Source organism: Ictidomys tridecemlineatus, chromosome 12 (assembly GCF_052094955.1).
Source record: "Ictidomys tridecemlineatus isolate mIctTri1 chromosome 12, mIctTri1.hap1, whole genome shotgun sequence".
Taxonomy (NCBI): Eukaryota; Metazoa; Chordata; class Mammalia; order Rodentia; family Sciuridae; genus Ictidomys; species Ictidomys tridecemlineatus.
This window is the reverse complement of record NC_135488.1, coordinates 24,790,696-24,806,361: the sequence shown is the minus strand read 5'-3', so window position 1 is coordinate 24,806,361 and position 15,666 is coordinate 24,790,696. Positions and strand designations below refer to the sequence as shown.

At 49.2% G+C, this 15,666-nt stretch overlaps 1 protein-coding gene across 32 annotated transcripts in view; it reads right to left on the bottom strand.

Annotated features, from left to right (window-relative positions):
• Positions 1–11,955, bottom strand: part of LOC144369124 (mitotic spindle assembly checkpoint protein MAD1-like) — a 278,411-nt gene extending 266,456 nt beyond the window's left edge. For 16 of the 32 annotated variants that reach the window (XM_078028198.1, XM_078028188.1, XM_078028190.1 and 13 more), the window contains exons 1-5: positions 10,705–10,937; positions 7,263–7,403; positions 4,653–4,832; positions 1,735–1,859; positions 946–1,027 (exon numbers count right to left, since the gene is read on the bottom strand). In XM_078028198.1, the coding sequence (XP_077884324.1) occupies positions 946–1,027; positions 1,735–1,859; positions 4,653–4,832; positions 7,263–7,403; positions 10,705–10,911 (735 nt within the window). In that variant the 5' untranslated portion in view covers positions 10,912–10,937. The other 16 variants (XM_078028210.1, XM_078028213.1, XM_078028212.1 and 13 more) reach the window with 8 other exon arrangements.
• Positions 11,956–15,666: the final 3,711 nt, after the last annotated feature.

The window sequence follows — 15,666 nt, the reverse complement described above, 5'->3', positions numbered from 1 at the left end:
AACTCAGTAAGACCCTGTCTCTAAATAAAATACAAAATAGGGCAGGGGATGTGGCTCAGTGGTCAAGTGCCTGAGTTCAATCCCTCCTACACCGACAAAAAAAATAATAATAAGTGTCACAGAGTCCAGCTCTGTAAGGGGCTAAGTCAAGAGGCAGAGGCAGAGTGACACAGAATACAAATCAGGCAAGCAAAGACTGAGAGGTGGGCTAAGGGTCATAGAGGGAAGGACAAGGTTCAGGAGAAGCTAACCAAGAAGGTGAGTTGTGGGGGGCAAGTGGGGGTGCCAAGCAGGCTGGCAGCCAAGGAGAGCAGGAGCAAAGCGCACAACCTGCCCAAGCAGGCACAGTGGAAAGCTGTAGGGAGCCATGGCCACGGGTCTCCTGAAGGGCCTGGTTGTTACTCCAAAGGCAACAAGAGGCCATGGAAGGGATCTCAAGGCATCATCTTTCTGGCAACACCCTCCACAGTGAAACATGTGGCCTGAGCTCCCATCAGATGGACCTGGCTTGGGGACCCATTTCAGTGACTCTCCAGTATGTGACTATGGGCAGGGTTTCAACTTTTGTAGGTCTACTTTGTACCATCTCCAATGTCACTTTTTCCTTGTGTTTCTAGTGGGCCTTTCTTCACTAGGACACAAGCTTCCTGGGAGCAGAAATGGTTATTTCAGGGCTGGGGATGTGGCTCAAGAGGTAGCGCGCTCGCCTGGTATGCGTGCGACCCGGGTTCGATCCTCAGCACCACATACAAACAAAGAAATGGTTATTTCACTCACCTTGGCCTCCTGGCAGCCAGCACAGTACCTAGAAGATAGGACAGTGGCTAACATCCACTGAGGGCATCTTCAGCTCAGAAAGGCCTGCAAATAGTGGGTGGCAGAAGGGCTAAGACCACCCCTGAGATGCCTGCAGGACACACACAAGGTTGACACAGAGCAACCCACCTTAATCTTCTGTTCTTGGTCTGTTTTTGCTTCTTGGCTAGCCTGAAGTTCCTGAATTTTCTGATTAACTTCCTGACATTTCCTGTTCAGAGAAGAGTGCATGACATGAAGGAACACCTTAAGAATACTCTCAGCCTAAGCTCCTGGCACAAACAAGGCCACTACAAGGGTACACCCAGGTCCTGGAGTAGCCCCTGCAGTGGCTCTCATCTGGATGGTGCAGCCGTGGATGAACATCGGCCACTGACAGCACCCCACAGTTCTCCACACACTGCTCACCCTCCACCAGTGATCACCAGACCTGATGCAACCACAGAAAGGACCCACTCAGACCTGATCACCCCTCTCCCCAAGAAGCAAAAAACTCAGATTACAGCTGGTAAGGAAAGGGTCAACTCCTCAGGAGAGAACCCAAAGCCTCCTGACCACACCATCCTCTAGATTTTCCCACATCTATCTTGCTTACCATGTCCCCCAAACCTAAAATGTCCTTTCCCATCAACAGCCCACACAAACTCAAGGGACGTCTTGCATGTTCTTCAAAACCTAGCTCAGCATAAGATCTTCTCTGGAAGCCTGCTCTGAAAAGGTGTGCCACCCTGAGAAGGAGGAGCTGCTGCCCTCATCCTGGCTCAAAAATATTTAAAACACCCCCTATCCTAGCACTCAGAATCCCAGTTTCAGAGGCCTTGTGTCAGTCCCTCCTGAAGCCTGCGGTGAGAAAAGCATCCAGGGCCTGGCACAGACACAGAGGCAAAGCCCCGCATCCCCAAGCTCCTTTTCCCTCACCTGAGCTGCAGTTCAAGCTGCTCCTTCAGCTCCTGCTTCTCAGACTCCAAGCGCTTCACCTGCACCTCCTGGTCCATCAAACTCCATTGCAGCTCTGAGACACGACCCTTTAACACATTGATGGTCTGAAAGGAGAGGGGATTCCAGGTGGCTCATGGATGCAAACGTAACTTCCCGGCAAGTTACAGTGAAAGGAAGAGCCATCACTTCCTGCCTGTTACCATGGGGTGGGAACAGAGCCCACCCCTGCGGAGCCTACACCTAGGTAAATGAGACAGACACTCTCAGAAGTATTGCAGGCCAGAACCCTGGGTCATAGTCCCCACAAGCTGACAGACAGATCTGGGTTACAACCAGGCCCTCGAGGAAAGCTAGTCCTGGGACTCCCAGAGCAAAGCTGCCACTAGCCAGAATGGGCCTAGCCTCTCAGGCCTGGTGGCCTCTATACCCCTTATCCTAGGCCCACAGTGTCCCTACACCATGCATCCACCTTAGCCTTCCCTCCACTCTTTGGCTCTCATTATGCTCTCAACCCAGAATTCTTCCTCTACCCATCCTCACACCACAATTCCAACCATCAGTAAGGATGCAGCACTCCCAGGCCAGCAAGGTGGTTTAGAACCAGCTGGGTTGGCTACAGTACTCAGAAAGAGACAGTCCCAGAGCAAAACCAGCAGGGCCCATCCAGCAGCTTCCAGGAGGGACAAGTCCACCTGACACCACAGAATAGGCATGTGAAGGAACCACCACTCTTTGCTCTGACATCACCTCATCCACCATCAACCCCTTCCTGAGGGAAAGAGCATGCTGGTCAAGCCAACACAAAAAACCAGCCCTGTTCCTTGTCATGCAAACTAACACAGCCTAAATTCCACCCTAGGGAGCCCACACAGAGGGCAAGACAGTGGGTCCAGCAACCTCACCACAGTAAGTCACACTGGGTAGAACTGTAGGGGGCAAGGGGTCTCCCGAGGTGGCATCCTCTGCAGAGAAGCCACAGCACTCCTTTCTTTTTCCTGAGAACTGTACCCAACCCAGGACCCAGGGAAACACACTGGTGCTATTCAAAGCATGACCCTCTAGGGGACACACATGGGGCACCCCATACTCAACAATCTGTATGGTTCACTTTATCACAAGAGTGAGCACCACAGTGGGACTCAAAAAACAACAGAGGTGCCAGGCATGGTGGCTCACGCCTATAATCAGAGCAACTCAGGAAGCTGAGACAGAAGGATCAAAAGTTCAAGGCCAGCCTCAGCAATTTAGCAAGGCCCTAAACAAGTGAGACCCAGTCTCAAAATAAAAAATAAAAAGAGCTAGGGATGCCCTAAGGTTAAACCCCCATACCAAAAAAAGAAAGAAAAAGAAAAAAGAAATGGAGATATTAAAAACACATCCACTGGGCTGGGGTTGTGGCTCCATTGTAGAGTGCTTGCCTAGCATGTGTGAGGCACTGGGTTTGATTCTTAGCATCACATATAAATAAAATAAAGATCCATCAACAACTAAATATATATATTTAAATATATATATATTTTAAAAACACACACACATCCATCAATGGCCTGCTGAGTTCAGTAAACATGCACTGAGCACTAAGCACTACACCAGAGCCAGCCTGCCCTGATGGAGGACAAACATCCTGGGGAAAGTCAGACCATCAGCAAGTAAACAGATAAAACAGAGAACTTCAGAGTGGCAAGTAACATAAACTGGGGCACTGTGATAGGAGATGGCAGTCAACGGGGAAGACCTATGACTTTGAACTGAGTGATGAGAGAGGGCTTCTCTGAGGACATGGCCCCACTCAGGACCACCTCTTCTACCCTTCACTGAAGTGTATGTATAGCTCCCTTTGACCACAGAACAGCGACACAGCCCAAAACGCAGATCCCAGGGCCCACAGAGAGCCCACTTCTCCAGAAGCAGGAGCCAGCTTCTCTGGAAGCTGATCACGTCTCCTCTCCTGCCAATACTTACTTCAGAAGACAGATGTGGGAACAACCTTAACATGCTCCCCAGTGCTGCCAAGGCAAAAATAACCTACAGCCCGCTCCTGAGGATCTATCAAGTGGAGAAAGCCACATGGAGACAGAATACCAATGATGCGACATGGTGTTTCCCCCCTCCTCAGGCGGTTCTCATCTGTTTCCTCTCGGCACCTGTGATCTTGAACACCACAGAAGAGGGACAAGGAAGGTCAGAGGAGTCCAGTACCCACCAGCACTAACGCTCAGGCTGTCTCTACAACATACATAGCTGTCCCTGAGACTACAGTTCATATACATCCTGGTTCAAAGGCAGTCTCTGATGCTGAGAGATGCTAAAAGACTTCACTGATAATCAAAGAAATGCAAATCCAGAGGCACCTACTTACATCTTCTGGAAAAAAAGAAAAAAGTATTTCCAGAATATACCACCATCTACGAACAGTGAAAGCTACAGCAATACTAGATACTCCGTGGTGGTTATCAACACAACCCAGCAACTAGCAACAACCACCACAGAGCTATGACTGGGTCTGCCACCCTATTCCTCGGGTCTGTCCAAACAAAACATAACAGAAATAAACAGAGTGCATGCACAAAACTGCCTGTCAGGGAGCTATCGGGGCAAACACAAGGAAACCAAACACTGGAAAAAGGACAAAAATGGATTAGCCAACCATTAAAATTCATATTTACAAAGAACAAAAAAGGGCTCCACTTACTAATTGAAAATCACAGAATGGAAAATTAATTTATTTACTCTGATTATGACCATGCAAAAACTACAGGTGCACATGTGAGGAGCATAGTTTAAAGGATGCCTCTTTGCTACTAGGTGAAGTTGGGAGGTCACTTGTTCTTTTCCCTTGGAAAATGGCTGAAGGCAAGAAAGCAAACCCCAGGGCCTGCATGCAGGCCCATGCTTACCTCGCTGGCTGTAGCCAGGCCATCCTCCTTTTCCCGCAACTGCTGGCTGGCAGCGTCCAGGCTCTGTTTGCACAGCTTATGGCGCTCCAGTTGCTCTTGCATCTTCTCCTCGGCCTCAGCCTCCCGCTCCTGAAGCTGCCGAATACGCGCCAGGAGCTCCTGGTTGCGGTCAACCTCACGCTATGGAGAAGGAAGATCATGGCCAGAGAGAGTTGAAATCCCAAAGGAGTATCAGAACAAGGACACTCCAGACCCGACTTAGGCCATTCAGGCCCACAGAATAGCCAGACAGAACCATCAGCCAAGTCCCCAGCAAAACCAGGTGAAAACCTGGGACTGGGATGGCAGTGCCAGTGCTTCTGCCACAGTAGCATAACAGTTCCCACTGAAAGAAACCAGGGCCCTTGGAGGGCACTCAGCATGGATGACACCACACACTCATTAAACTGACTGCTCAGTGATGAGCAGGGATGAGATGGAGCATGGAAAATGTAAAATTCAGAATCGACCTTGGAAAAAAGCTGAGCTTTTGCAGCACCAGCAGATCTTGTCGAACTACACTCAGGCCATCATTAAAATGAGTCTGCACTTCCCAACGAGCCAATGACTGGAGCAGGGACAGGTGGAAGTCAGCCTGCAAATGGAACCATTTACAGGGGAGCTAGATCTGCCACAAGTGTATCTGATCACGTGGCCCTTCAAAGATACCACATATCATTACCCTCAGGGAGGCCATGTTACTTATGCTGGTGAGGAAGGGATAGAACTAGGACACATGCCACTGTGACAACTCATGAGGGCCTGAAGGGTTCACCTTCAGACCCTGAAAAAGGACCAGATAGTAGGAATCAGATCCCAAGAAGAAAGATGGTGAGTGCCACCCACCCAGCACCCTGCCTTCTAGCTCAACCAGCCTGATTCAGCAGGAAGCTGCCAGCACCAGCTCCCTCCTAGGACCACCAGGAACTTCCCCCAGGTCCTACTCAGAGTAAACGCTTATGCCACCCTTTCCTAGGACATTCCAGCCCAAAAAGCACACACATAGGTTTAATAAAAGCACACACATAGGGCTGAAGCTTTATGGAAAGACGGCCAATCTCCACCACAAGGGGACTCAAGGGGATGCAACTTCAAGTGCAGCCTCTAAAATAGCCAGGGGACCCTTTTGCTAGACAGAATAAGAATCTTCCATTAGGGGACTTGGAGGTATAGCTCAGTGGTAGAGCACATGAGTTCTACATGGGCCTGATCCTAGCCCCCAAAAATAAAGAAACTGCTCTGTCAGCCCAGGGCCCTCCCACACATCACTACTGCACTGCCAGTCAAACACAGATGAGGAGCCCAGGTAGGCTTTCAGACCCTAGGTCTTACCACCATTTTCAGGAAGAGGAGTGCCTGTCCTCCACACTCACCTACCAGCAACCTGGCAGCCCCTGAAAAAACAATGTAGAAGCCAAGACTCCAGGGACAATCTGAAAACGACTAATTTCCATGGCTCCCGGGGCCCCTCAGCATGTCTGTGGTCATGAAAAGCTTCTCAAGTTCCCAAGTTTGTCACTCTGTGCCCCTGAGCTTTAACAGACCCTGCTGCAACTCCTCACTCAAATGCTCTTAGGTACCCACAAGGCACCACCAAATGTGCCAGACATTGGAGATCCAGGGCAGGCACACAGGCCCTACCTTCAAGGCATTTTGCCCAGAGAAACTCCAATAGTTCCAGGGCCCATCCTTCTGCATGAGAACCAGGACCATTTCCATTAGCACTGCATATTCATACAGTCCAAGGGCCCCTGGTATTGTCTGTCCACTCAGCAAATGGCACTTCAAAGTCTTGGCTCATGAGCCCAGACAGCACACCAAGGCAGGAATCTACATTCCTGGCTCTAACAGTACAATTTGCATTACACCCTGGAGGAGATCTACACAGGGACAGGAAACTGTGAGTACATGTATACACGGCAAGTGGGGGCCAGAAAAGAAAGGAAGGAAGGCCTGAGAGATTCCCTGGTCTGTGGCATTGGCTGAATCTTGGCAGCCTTTTCACAACTGATCAGCACTTAGTGAAAACCTGGCAAAGGACTGTTAATCAAAGCGATGCCGACAGAAGGTTCTTGGACTGAGCCTTCCTGGAGTTGCAAGGCTGCATTTTCCTGCTGTCCTGGGAAGCCAAGAGCAAGCACAGCAGCGAGAGTAGGGCACTTTCCTGAGGTCCTACAACCACCCTGGTGAGACAATTCAAGCAACTCAGTAATGTTCTAAGCCTGTCACCCCTGCACCACTTGGTAGATCTGCCAGATCTGCATTCCAATTTCTCCAGAGAACAGAGGAAACCAAGACACCCAGCAGATTTGTTGGCACTGTGGCCTCACTGAGCAGTAAACACAGCCAGAGAATCCCCACTTTGTGGCTCTCCCCATATCAAGCCACCCTTCTCCAGCACAGCTAACATGGACCCACCATAGGTATCCTCAGAGGAACAACCTGGCAATCCCCATGCAGAGTGCCTCAGTTGGCCCTGGCTGGTTCCTGACTTCTTACAGCCTGGTAAGCATGCATCCAGCCTATTGTCCCCAGAGGCTGATTGGACAAACACTGCCCACCTGGACCCACCTCGTAGTTCCTGGCGCTGGTGTTGGCTGCCCGCTCCAGCTCCACTCGAGCCCTCTTGTGACTCAGCTCCATCTGCATCTTCTCCCGCTCCACCTGGATGAGGTAGGACTTCGAACGGATCTGCTCTGCTCTTTCCTCCAACTGAGAAGGTCATACCCAAAGAGAAAGAAAATCCTCAGCAGCCACGTCAAACAAGGCAAGTTGCTCCGCTCAATGCACCCCAAGTGCCACTCCAGCAAGGTCTTGGTCCCCAGGTGGGAAGTGGGTGAGAGGCAACAAGCAAGGAAAGATTAAGAGAATCAGAAGGAGACACATTTTAAGATGACAGTGGGTGAGCTTGTTCTAGGAAAGAAGGTGTGTTCATTTTCTATAGCTGTATAATAAACTGCCACAAACTGGACAGCTAAAAACACCACTCATTAACAGGCGGTGGGCTCTGCAGATCAGAAGTGCAGACATGTGGCTGGGTTCTCTGATAAAGGTCTCTTAAGACTAAAATTAAGGCAGTTGGCAGGAACCCCTAGCTAGCCCACCAGTGAAAGACAAGATCCACTTCTCAGCTATCTGTCAGTACCTGGAAGCTGCCCATCCCCCTCACCACATGCCCTACTCCCTCCCCTACTGAGTCCAACTCTTCTGACTCTAACATCTGGACTCAATCTTTTTAAGGGGCTCATGTGATTAGATCAGAAACCCAGGGAACCTCCCCAACTTAAGGTCCACTGATTGATTGGCAACATTAATTAGATCTTCGAAATCCCACTGCAACAACACCAAGTTAGCATTCAATTGAGTAACCAGAAGGTTAGAGTCTACGATGGGGCCAGAATTTGGGGGCTACTTTAGAAGTAGGCCCACAAGAGATATGTACTTGCAGGTGATTCAAGCCTCAAAGGGCCCCAGAGGACATGCCCACAGTCTCTCAGAGTCACTGTTTTCACTGGGACCAAAGCCTTGCTGCCTGGAACCTCCCAAACATTTAACCTACACAGACCCTTGAGCTGAATCAGAATCACTTCTAGACACATTCTCAGGAGGCTCACATACACATTAAAGTCTGTAAACCACTGGGCTAGCATGGTCCCCTACAGGGGCAAACTTGCCCCAGGGGACACTTAGCACTGTCTGGAGACACTTCTGATTGTTAAAGAATGGAATTAGTAGTGCTGCTGCCCACCGATACACAAGGGCAGAAGCCCAGGATTGTTGCTAAACATCTGACAGTGCCCAGGAAAGTTCTGCAAAAAAAAAAGTGCCCAGCCCCATGCCAACAGTGCCCACAGGGTGAGGGCCCTGGCTAAAGCAATGCTCCTCCCCTGGCCCTCCCACCTGGGTTCTTTCTTTATTCTTATTACATTTCACCTCATTGTAACTCTGACCTGTTGATATTTGGAGGTTCCTAAGCTCATTCTTCATACTCACTAGCCTTCTCATTCTTAACTCTGTCTCAGAAAGCCAGAATCTCTTCGTCTATAGGGATGTCACCACACAGGGACCAAGGGCACCATACTTGCCCGCCGGCTATGTGTCAAGAACAACTTAAAACTTTCCTTTGTGTTTAAACAACACTGAAGTTTTCTAATACACTCCCAACTAAACACTCCCAATTAAAACAAGGGCTAAAAAGAGGGGCAGGCACCTGGCAGACAAGACACCCCATCTATCTTTGCCTCCAAATTCCCCAGATTGTCCTCAGGTCCCTCACTACAACTCAGGGAGCCTTGAAAGGAAGAAAAAGAACCATGCCTGGCATCCAGGGCAGGACATGACCAGAGTCAGGTCCCAGACAGGTCTGTAATCATGATTCCTACCTACCTTACTTGGGTACAGACTGATCACTGATCCCTACCTGAGGAAGTCTGTAACAGTAAACAATGGGGACCTCCAAGGTCCAATTCTGATTAAAAAATCCCATGATTTTCCTTTTTTTTTTTTATATCAGGGATTATTGAACTCAGAGGCACTCAGGCACTGAGCCACATCTCCAGCCCTATTTTGTATTTTATTTAGAGACAGGATCTCACTGAGTTGCTAAGCGCCTTGCCACCGTGAAGCTGGCTTTGAACTCACGGTCCTCCTATCTCAGCCTCCTGAGCCACTGGGATTACAGGCGTGCGCCTCGATATCTGGCATACATTTTCCCATGGATTTTGACAAGCTAAATTTCCCAGACATTTGCATCAATAACATTATACCACTTTTTAAAATCATAGCATTTTTTAAGACCAAAGTTACCAATTTATTTTGCCAGAAATCAAAGATAATAACCACCTATTAACACTGCCTCTTCATAAAAGTGGTGGTACACACCTATAATCCCAGTGACTCAGGAGGTTGAGATAAGAGAACCTCCAAGTTCAAGGCCAGCCTCATTAACTTAGTGAGACCTTGTCTCAAAATTTAAAAAACGTGGGGGGGGCGGGGGGGCGGCGCCTGGAGGGGGCTAGATGTGCTCAGTGAGAGAGTGCTCCCTGAGTTCAATTCCCAGGTTACACAAATTTTTTTTTTAAACCACAAAAAGTATAATAGGTCTAATCTCAGAATAATGACCCAAGAAAGGGCAGTGTGCAGCTCAGTGCTCTAACTAACAGTAATTCCATCACTGAATAAACCACACAAACACCATCCTTTTTGCCAATCAGTACATGAGCCTTACCTGGTTCAGTTGACATGGGTCACAGAATCCAGAGCACATGCAGAGTGGACAAGAGAAAGATAGACACAAGCAGAGAAGACCGAGAGGAGGATGGTACAGCAATGGTGCAGTGACAGGGCTCAGGCAAGGCCAAGACACCACTTCCTTCCTTGGGGGCCCAGATGTCCCAGCCCAGAATAGGACTAAGCCCATGATTCTCTAGGGCCTGAAGTCCTTCAGGAGACCTGAACCCTTTGCAACTATATCCATAGTGAGCATTCTCAAGAACTTGGAATCAGAGAAAACTGCAAAAATCACAGGATCTGCAAATTGCCCCCTATAGGCTAAAACAGAATATCCAGTCCCTCCGCTTATTGCCCTGGCTTTCTCACTAGGCTGACTAGGCGACCAGGTGCCTGTGTTTACAATACAGCCTCTCTATGTTACATCTTCAAGGGGACAGTATGCTCATAATTCTGGCACCCATGCTCCTACGCAGTTGGGTTTTGTCCTCAATTAAATGAATAGACTGGCTTTTTGGCATCCATGAATATATCAGTATGAACCCACAGCTATGCACATGTCCACTCTTGGGGTGCTTATGAGGCAGGCCTTTAACCATGACAGTTCAGGGCAGGTCCTGGTCTCCAACTAGCACCCCAAATGATAAATGCCCAGGATGAGATCTGGAAGACCACAACTGGCCTCTAAGCCTACCTAATACTCACCTACCTCAATTGTGTAGAACTTGAACAGGCCCCACCTGAGCCTAGGTGTCTTTAACAGAGACCCCACCCAGCCTTTCACCTGCATGCTCTGCTGGTACTGCATCTGCAAAGAACCTGGGGCACAGGTAGACACATCCAGACTGGATCCTCCCTCTACTCGCTGAGAAATGAAGTTGTTCAGAGATCTCAGGGTAGACAAGACAGTGGTGTTCTCCCCCAGGTCTTCCATGGTCACTTTCCTTCTGGGAGAACAAAAAAAGTCAGAGTCAGCCTTTCCACAGATCATCAGATGCCACCATCAGCAATGCTTCTAGACAGCCCTAATGCCTTCTAAGAGCCCACAACCACTTTCTTCAAAGGAAACAGAGAGTACACGCCACCAATTTACCAAGAGGAAAAGAGGCATAAAAGCATGAAAACCCCAGGCTCAGTAGCCATACCTGTAATCTCAATGACTCAAGAGGTTGAGATTGGAGAATCACAAGTCTGAGGCCAGCCTCAGCAATTTAGTGAGATCCTGTCTCAAAATAAAAAGAGCTGGGGATATAGTTCAGTAGCAAAGTGCTCGCCTCGCATGCACAAGCCCATGAGTTCAATGCTCAGAACTGGGGGAAAAAAAACAGTCACCAAGTCACTATTTGAATACTGGCCAACAAAACAAATGGACAGCCAGCTCTCTAGAGAAGATGCTTAGCAGCCCAGTAGCCTCTGGGAAATCAGAAACAAAGCATGCAACAGCATGATAAAGGCAATGGTGGGCACAGGAACACAAGTGTGACTTCATATTAACAGCAACAGCAGTAAGTGCCATCACTCCCTCCAACCAAGTCCCAGAGAGGAGGCATCCCATATGTACCCAAATGGTAGATTGTGCAACCGTCACCTCACATTTGACCAGCACTCTGCTTATACATTAGAAAACAACAGCTCAATCTTCAAAACAAGTTGGTGTATTCAGTCTTCTTAGAAATTTTACAGATGATGAAACTGAAGCTTCGGAAAGGTACAGAACAAGACTGGGGTTGGGGTTGTAGCTTAGTGGTAGAGCGCTTACTTACCATGTGTGAGGCCCTAGGTTCGATCCTCAGCACCACATAAAAATAAATAAATAGAATAAAAGTATTGTGGAAAAAATAATTTAAAAAAAGATACAGGGGCTGGGGATGTGGCTCAAGCGGTAGCGCGCTCACCTGGCATGCGTGCGGCCCGGGTTCGATCCTCAGCACCACATACCAACAAAGATGTTGTGTCCGCCGAAAACTAAAAAGTAAATATTAAAAAGAAAATCCTCAATAAATAATGCTGCAGTAAACTTGGGAGAGGAGGTATCTTTAAAAAAAAAAAAAAAAAGTACAGAACGGCTGGGTGCGGTGGCACACACCTATAATCCCAGAGGCTGGGGAAGCTGAGGCAGGAACATCACAAGTTCAAAGCCAGCCCCTGCAACTTAGCAAGCCCTAAGCAACTTATCAAGACCCTGTCTCAAAATAAAAAATAAAAAGGGCTGGTGAAGTGGCTCAGTGGTAATGAGCCCCAGTACCAAAAAAAATAAATAAATAAATAAAGGTACAGAAGAGATCAGAAGCTGGGTCTGATTAGTCTGAAGGTAGCATGCATTCCACAAGCTCATGTGTAAAAGAACTGCTTCCTCAACACCTGTGCTTCCTACATGTCATGCCAGCTGCCACCAGCCAAAAGGTGTGGAACATCCCACGTACATTTATGGCCAAGAGGCTTGAACTCCCCCCACAGGCACATACTATTTCTCCCCTTAGGAAGGGGCAGTGCTAGTTCATTTCCCTTTGGTATCAGAATGAAAATACACACAAACCCCTTTAAAAACATTTTTTTTTTGATTGGGTGCTCATAATCTTAGCTACTTAGGAGACTGAGGAAGGACTATCTCAAGTTTGAGGCCAGCCTGGACAACAAAGCAAGACCCTGTCTCCAGAAGAAAAAAAATAATAACAATAACTTAGCTTGTCTCCGAGTTTCTGACTTAAAAGAACCTTGAGAATGGAGTCGATCTGCGCTTTCAGTGCTGTGAGCCTGGAAAATCCAGGCAGGAAACAGACTCTACCCTCCAAGCCCAAATCTATTTTCCAAGTTCAGACCAGAGCCACACTTTCCATCCTCTTCTCCAAACACCATCCCCTGAGAACTGACCCATTAATATACTAAAATGAAAAGAACACTGTATTTTCAACTTCCTGGAACCAGGCTGCTCCATCCACACCATACACACCTGAGGCTCAAAACCTTCCAGCCACCTGAAGGTGGAACCCCCAACACCTCTGGACAGCCCCTGATATGGGAGTCAGGAGCATACTACCCTTCCAGCCTCAAAAGAGAAATGACAGAAAAAATTTAAATAAGTGACCAAGATCCAGGCAAAGTGGTGCAAGCCTGTAATCCCAATCATTTGGAGGACTGCAAATGCAGAGGCCAGCCTAGGCAACTTAACAAGACCCTCAGCAATTTAGCGAAACCCTATCTCAAAAAATGAAAATGGCTGGGGATGTAGCTTAGTGGTAAAGCGCTCTTAGGTTCAATCTCCAATATCAAAAAAATAAAACTAAAAGTAAGAAGTGTCCAAGAAAACTCACTGCCCTGATCCCCTGGTGAATCCTGCCTTCTCTAAACACACACTATCCCCGTCACTACCCCAAAGAGCTGGACTCTGGGCACACGGTGCCTCCAGAAGCCAACAAGATGCCTGCTTGGCCAGTGCAGACAGCTGGGGCGGCTCAGGGGGACAGCAGTCACCACTTCTCTCCACGAGCAGTCTCTAGCTCCCTAGGGGCCTCTTGCCAATGGATGCTCAGAGGAGCCACAGCTGCAACTTGACTGGCCCAGATCACTAAGAGCGGCTAGGGGGCGAGTGCAGGCGGGGGTCTCTCAGGCAAAGCGCTTACAGACCCCGTCATGACAGGGGCAGGGACAGGTGGCGAGGGTAGACCAGGGGTCTCCAGAACAGGGCTACGCGCAGACCCCAACAGAACGACGGACCCTGCTAGGACAGCAGGGGATGCGCCCCAATCTCTAGCGGTGCAAAAGGGACGTGGGGTCTCCAGACCGCTGGGACGTAGGGGGCGGCACCCGCGCCGACTGCGGTCAGCCCCGGGCCAGGGCCCTCTCCGCCCCGCCGCCCAGCCCCCAGGATCCTGAGCCCGCGACCCGCGCCTAGCCCTCCACCGCTCACCTCAGTCACCTGCTCGCGCTTGCCGCCGCTGCTCGGATCTCCCTCCGCTCCGCCCGCGCCCCCTTATCGCAAGATATGAGCCGGCGCTCTCGCGAGACCGACTGGAGGCCGAGTCTGTGCGCCTCACCCCCTGGGGCTCCGTGTCCCCACCCGGAGCCGCCCACTACTGTTACAAAAAGCAGAGGTTGGAAATTCTGGTGTAGAAGGACCCTTACGGAGAGCAGAGTTTGGAGACTGCGGTACAGAAGGACTGTTACACAGAGCAGATCTCGGAGACTGGGGAGCAGCAGGACTGTTGCAGAGTACCAAAGTTGGAGACTGGGATGGAGAAGGAATGTTACAGAGAGCAGAGTTTGGAAACTGGAGTTCAGAAGGATCTTACAGAGAGCAGAGTCTGGAGACTGTGGTGCAGAAGGACTGTTGCAGAGAGCAGAAGTTGGAGATTGGGGTCCAGAAGGATCGTTTCAGAGAGCAGATTTTAGAGACTGAGGTGCAGATGGACTGTTACAGAGAGCAGAGTTTGGAGACTGAGGTGCAGAAGGACTGTTACAGAGAGCAGAGGTTAGATACTGGCGTGGAGAAAAATCATTGCAGAGAGAAGAGGTTGGAGACTGGGGTTCTGAAGACCTGTTACAGAGAGCAGAGGTTCGAGACTGGGTTGCAAAATTCCTGTTACAGAGAGCAGAACTTGGAAACTATTCTGCATAAGGACTTTTATAGAGAGCAGAGTTTGGAGACTGGTTGTCAGAAGTGTATTACAGAGAGCAGAGGTAGTAGACTGAGGTGCAGAAGGATCGTTGCAGAGAGCAGAGTTTTTAGACTGAGTTGCTTAAGGAGTGTTGCAGAGAGCAGATGTTGGAGACTGGTGTGCAGAAGGACTGTTGCAGAGAGCAGAGGTTGGAGACTGTGGTTCAGAAGAATCTTTGCAGAGAGCAGAGGTTTGAGAGGTGTAGAAGGATCCTTGGAAAGAACAGAGTTTGGAGACTGGGGTGCAGAAGTATGGTTACAGAAAGCAAAGGTTAGAGACTGGGTTGGAGAAGGATTCTACAGAGAGCAGAGGTTGAAGAATCAGGTGCAGAAAGACTGATACAGAGAGTATATGTTGGAGACTGAGGTGCAGAAGTAATGTTGCAGAGTACAGAGTTTGGAGACTGAGGTGCAGAAGGACTGTTGCAGAGAGCAGAGGTTGGAGACAGAGTTGCAGAAGGACTCTTAAAGAGAGCAGAGCTTGGAAACTGAGGTATGGAAGGACTGATACAGAAAGCAGCGATTGGAGTCTGGGGTGCAGAAAGACCGTTAGAGAGAGCAGAGGTTTGATACTGCAGTAACGGAGGACTGTTACAGAGAGCAGTGGTAGAAGACTGGGGTACAGAAGTACTGTAGTAGAGAGCAGATGTTGGTAACTAGGGTGCAGAAGGACTGTTGCAGAGAGCTGAGTTTTGAGACTGGGGTGCAGAATGACTCTTGCGGAGAGCAGAGGTTGGAGACTGGGGTGCAGAAGGACTGTTACAGAGAGCAAAGGCTGGATGCAGGGTTGCAGAAAGATCTTACAGAGAGCAGAATTTGGAGACTGAGGTACAGAAGGACTGTTGCAGATATCAGAGGTTGGAGACTGGAGTCCAGAAGGATCCTTGCAGAGAGCGGAGTTTGGAGACTTGGGTGCAGAAGGAGTGTGGCAGAGAGCAGATATTGAAGACTGGGGTGCAGAAGGAATGTTGCAGAGAGCAGATTTTAGAGACTGGGGTGCAGAAGGACTGTTACAGAGAGCAGAGTTTGGAGACTGCGGTACAGAAGGACTGTTACACAGAGCAGATCTCGGAGACTGGGGAGCAGCAGGAC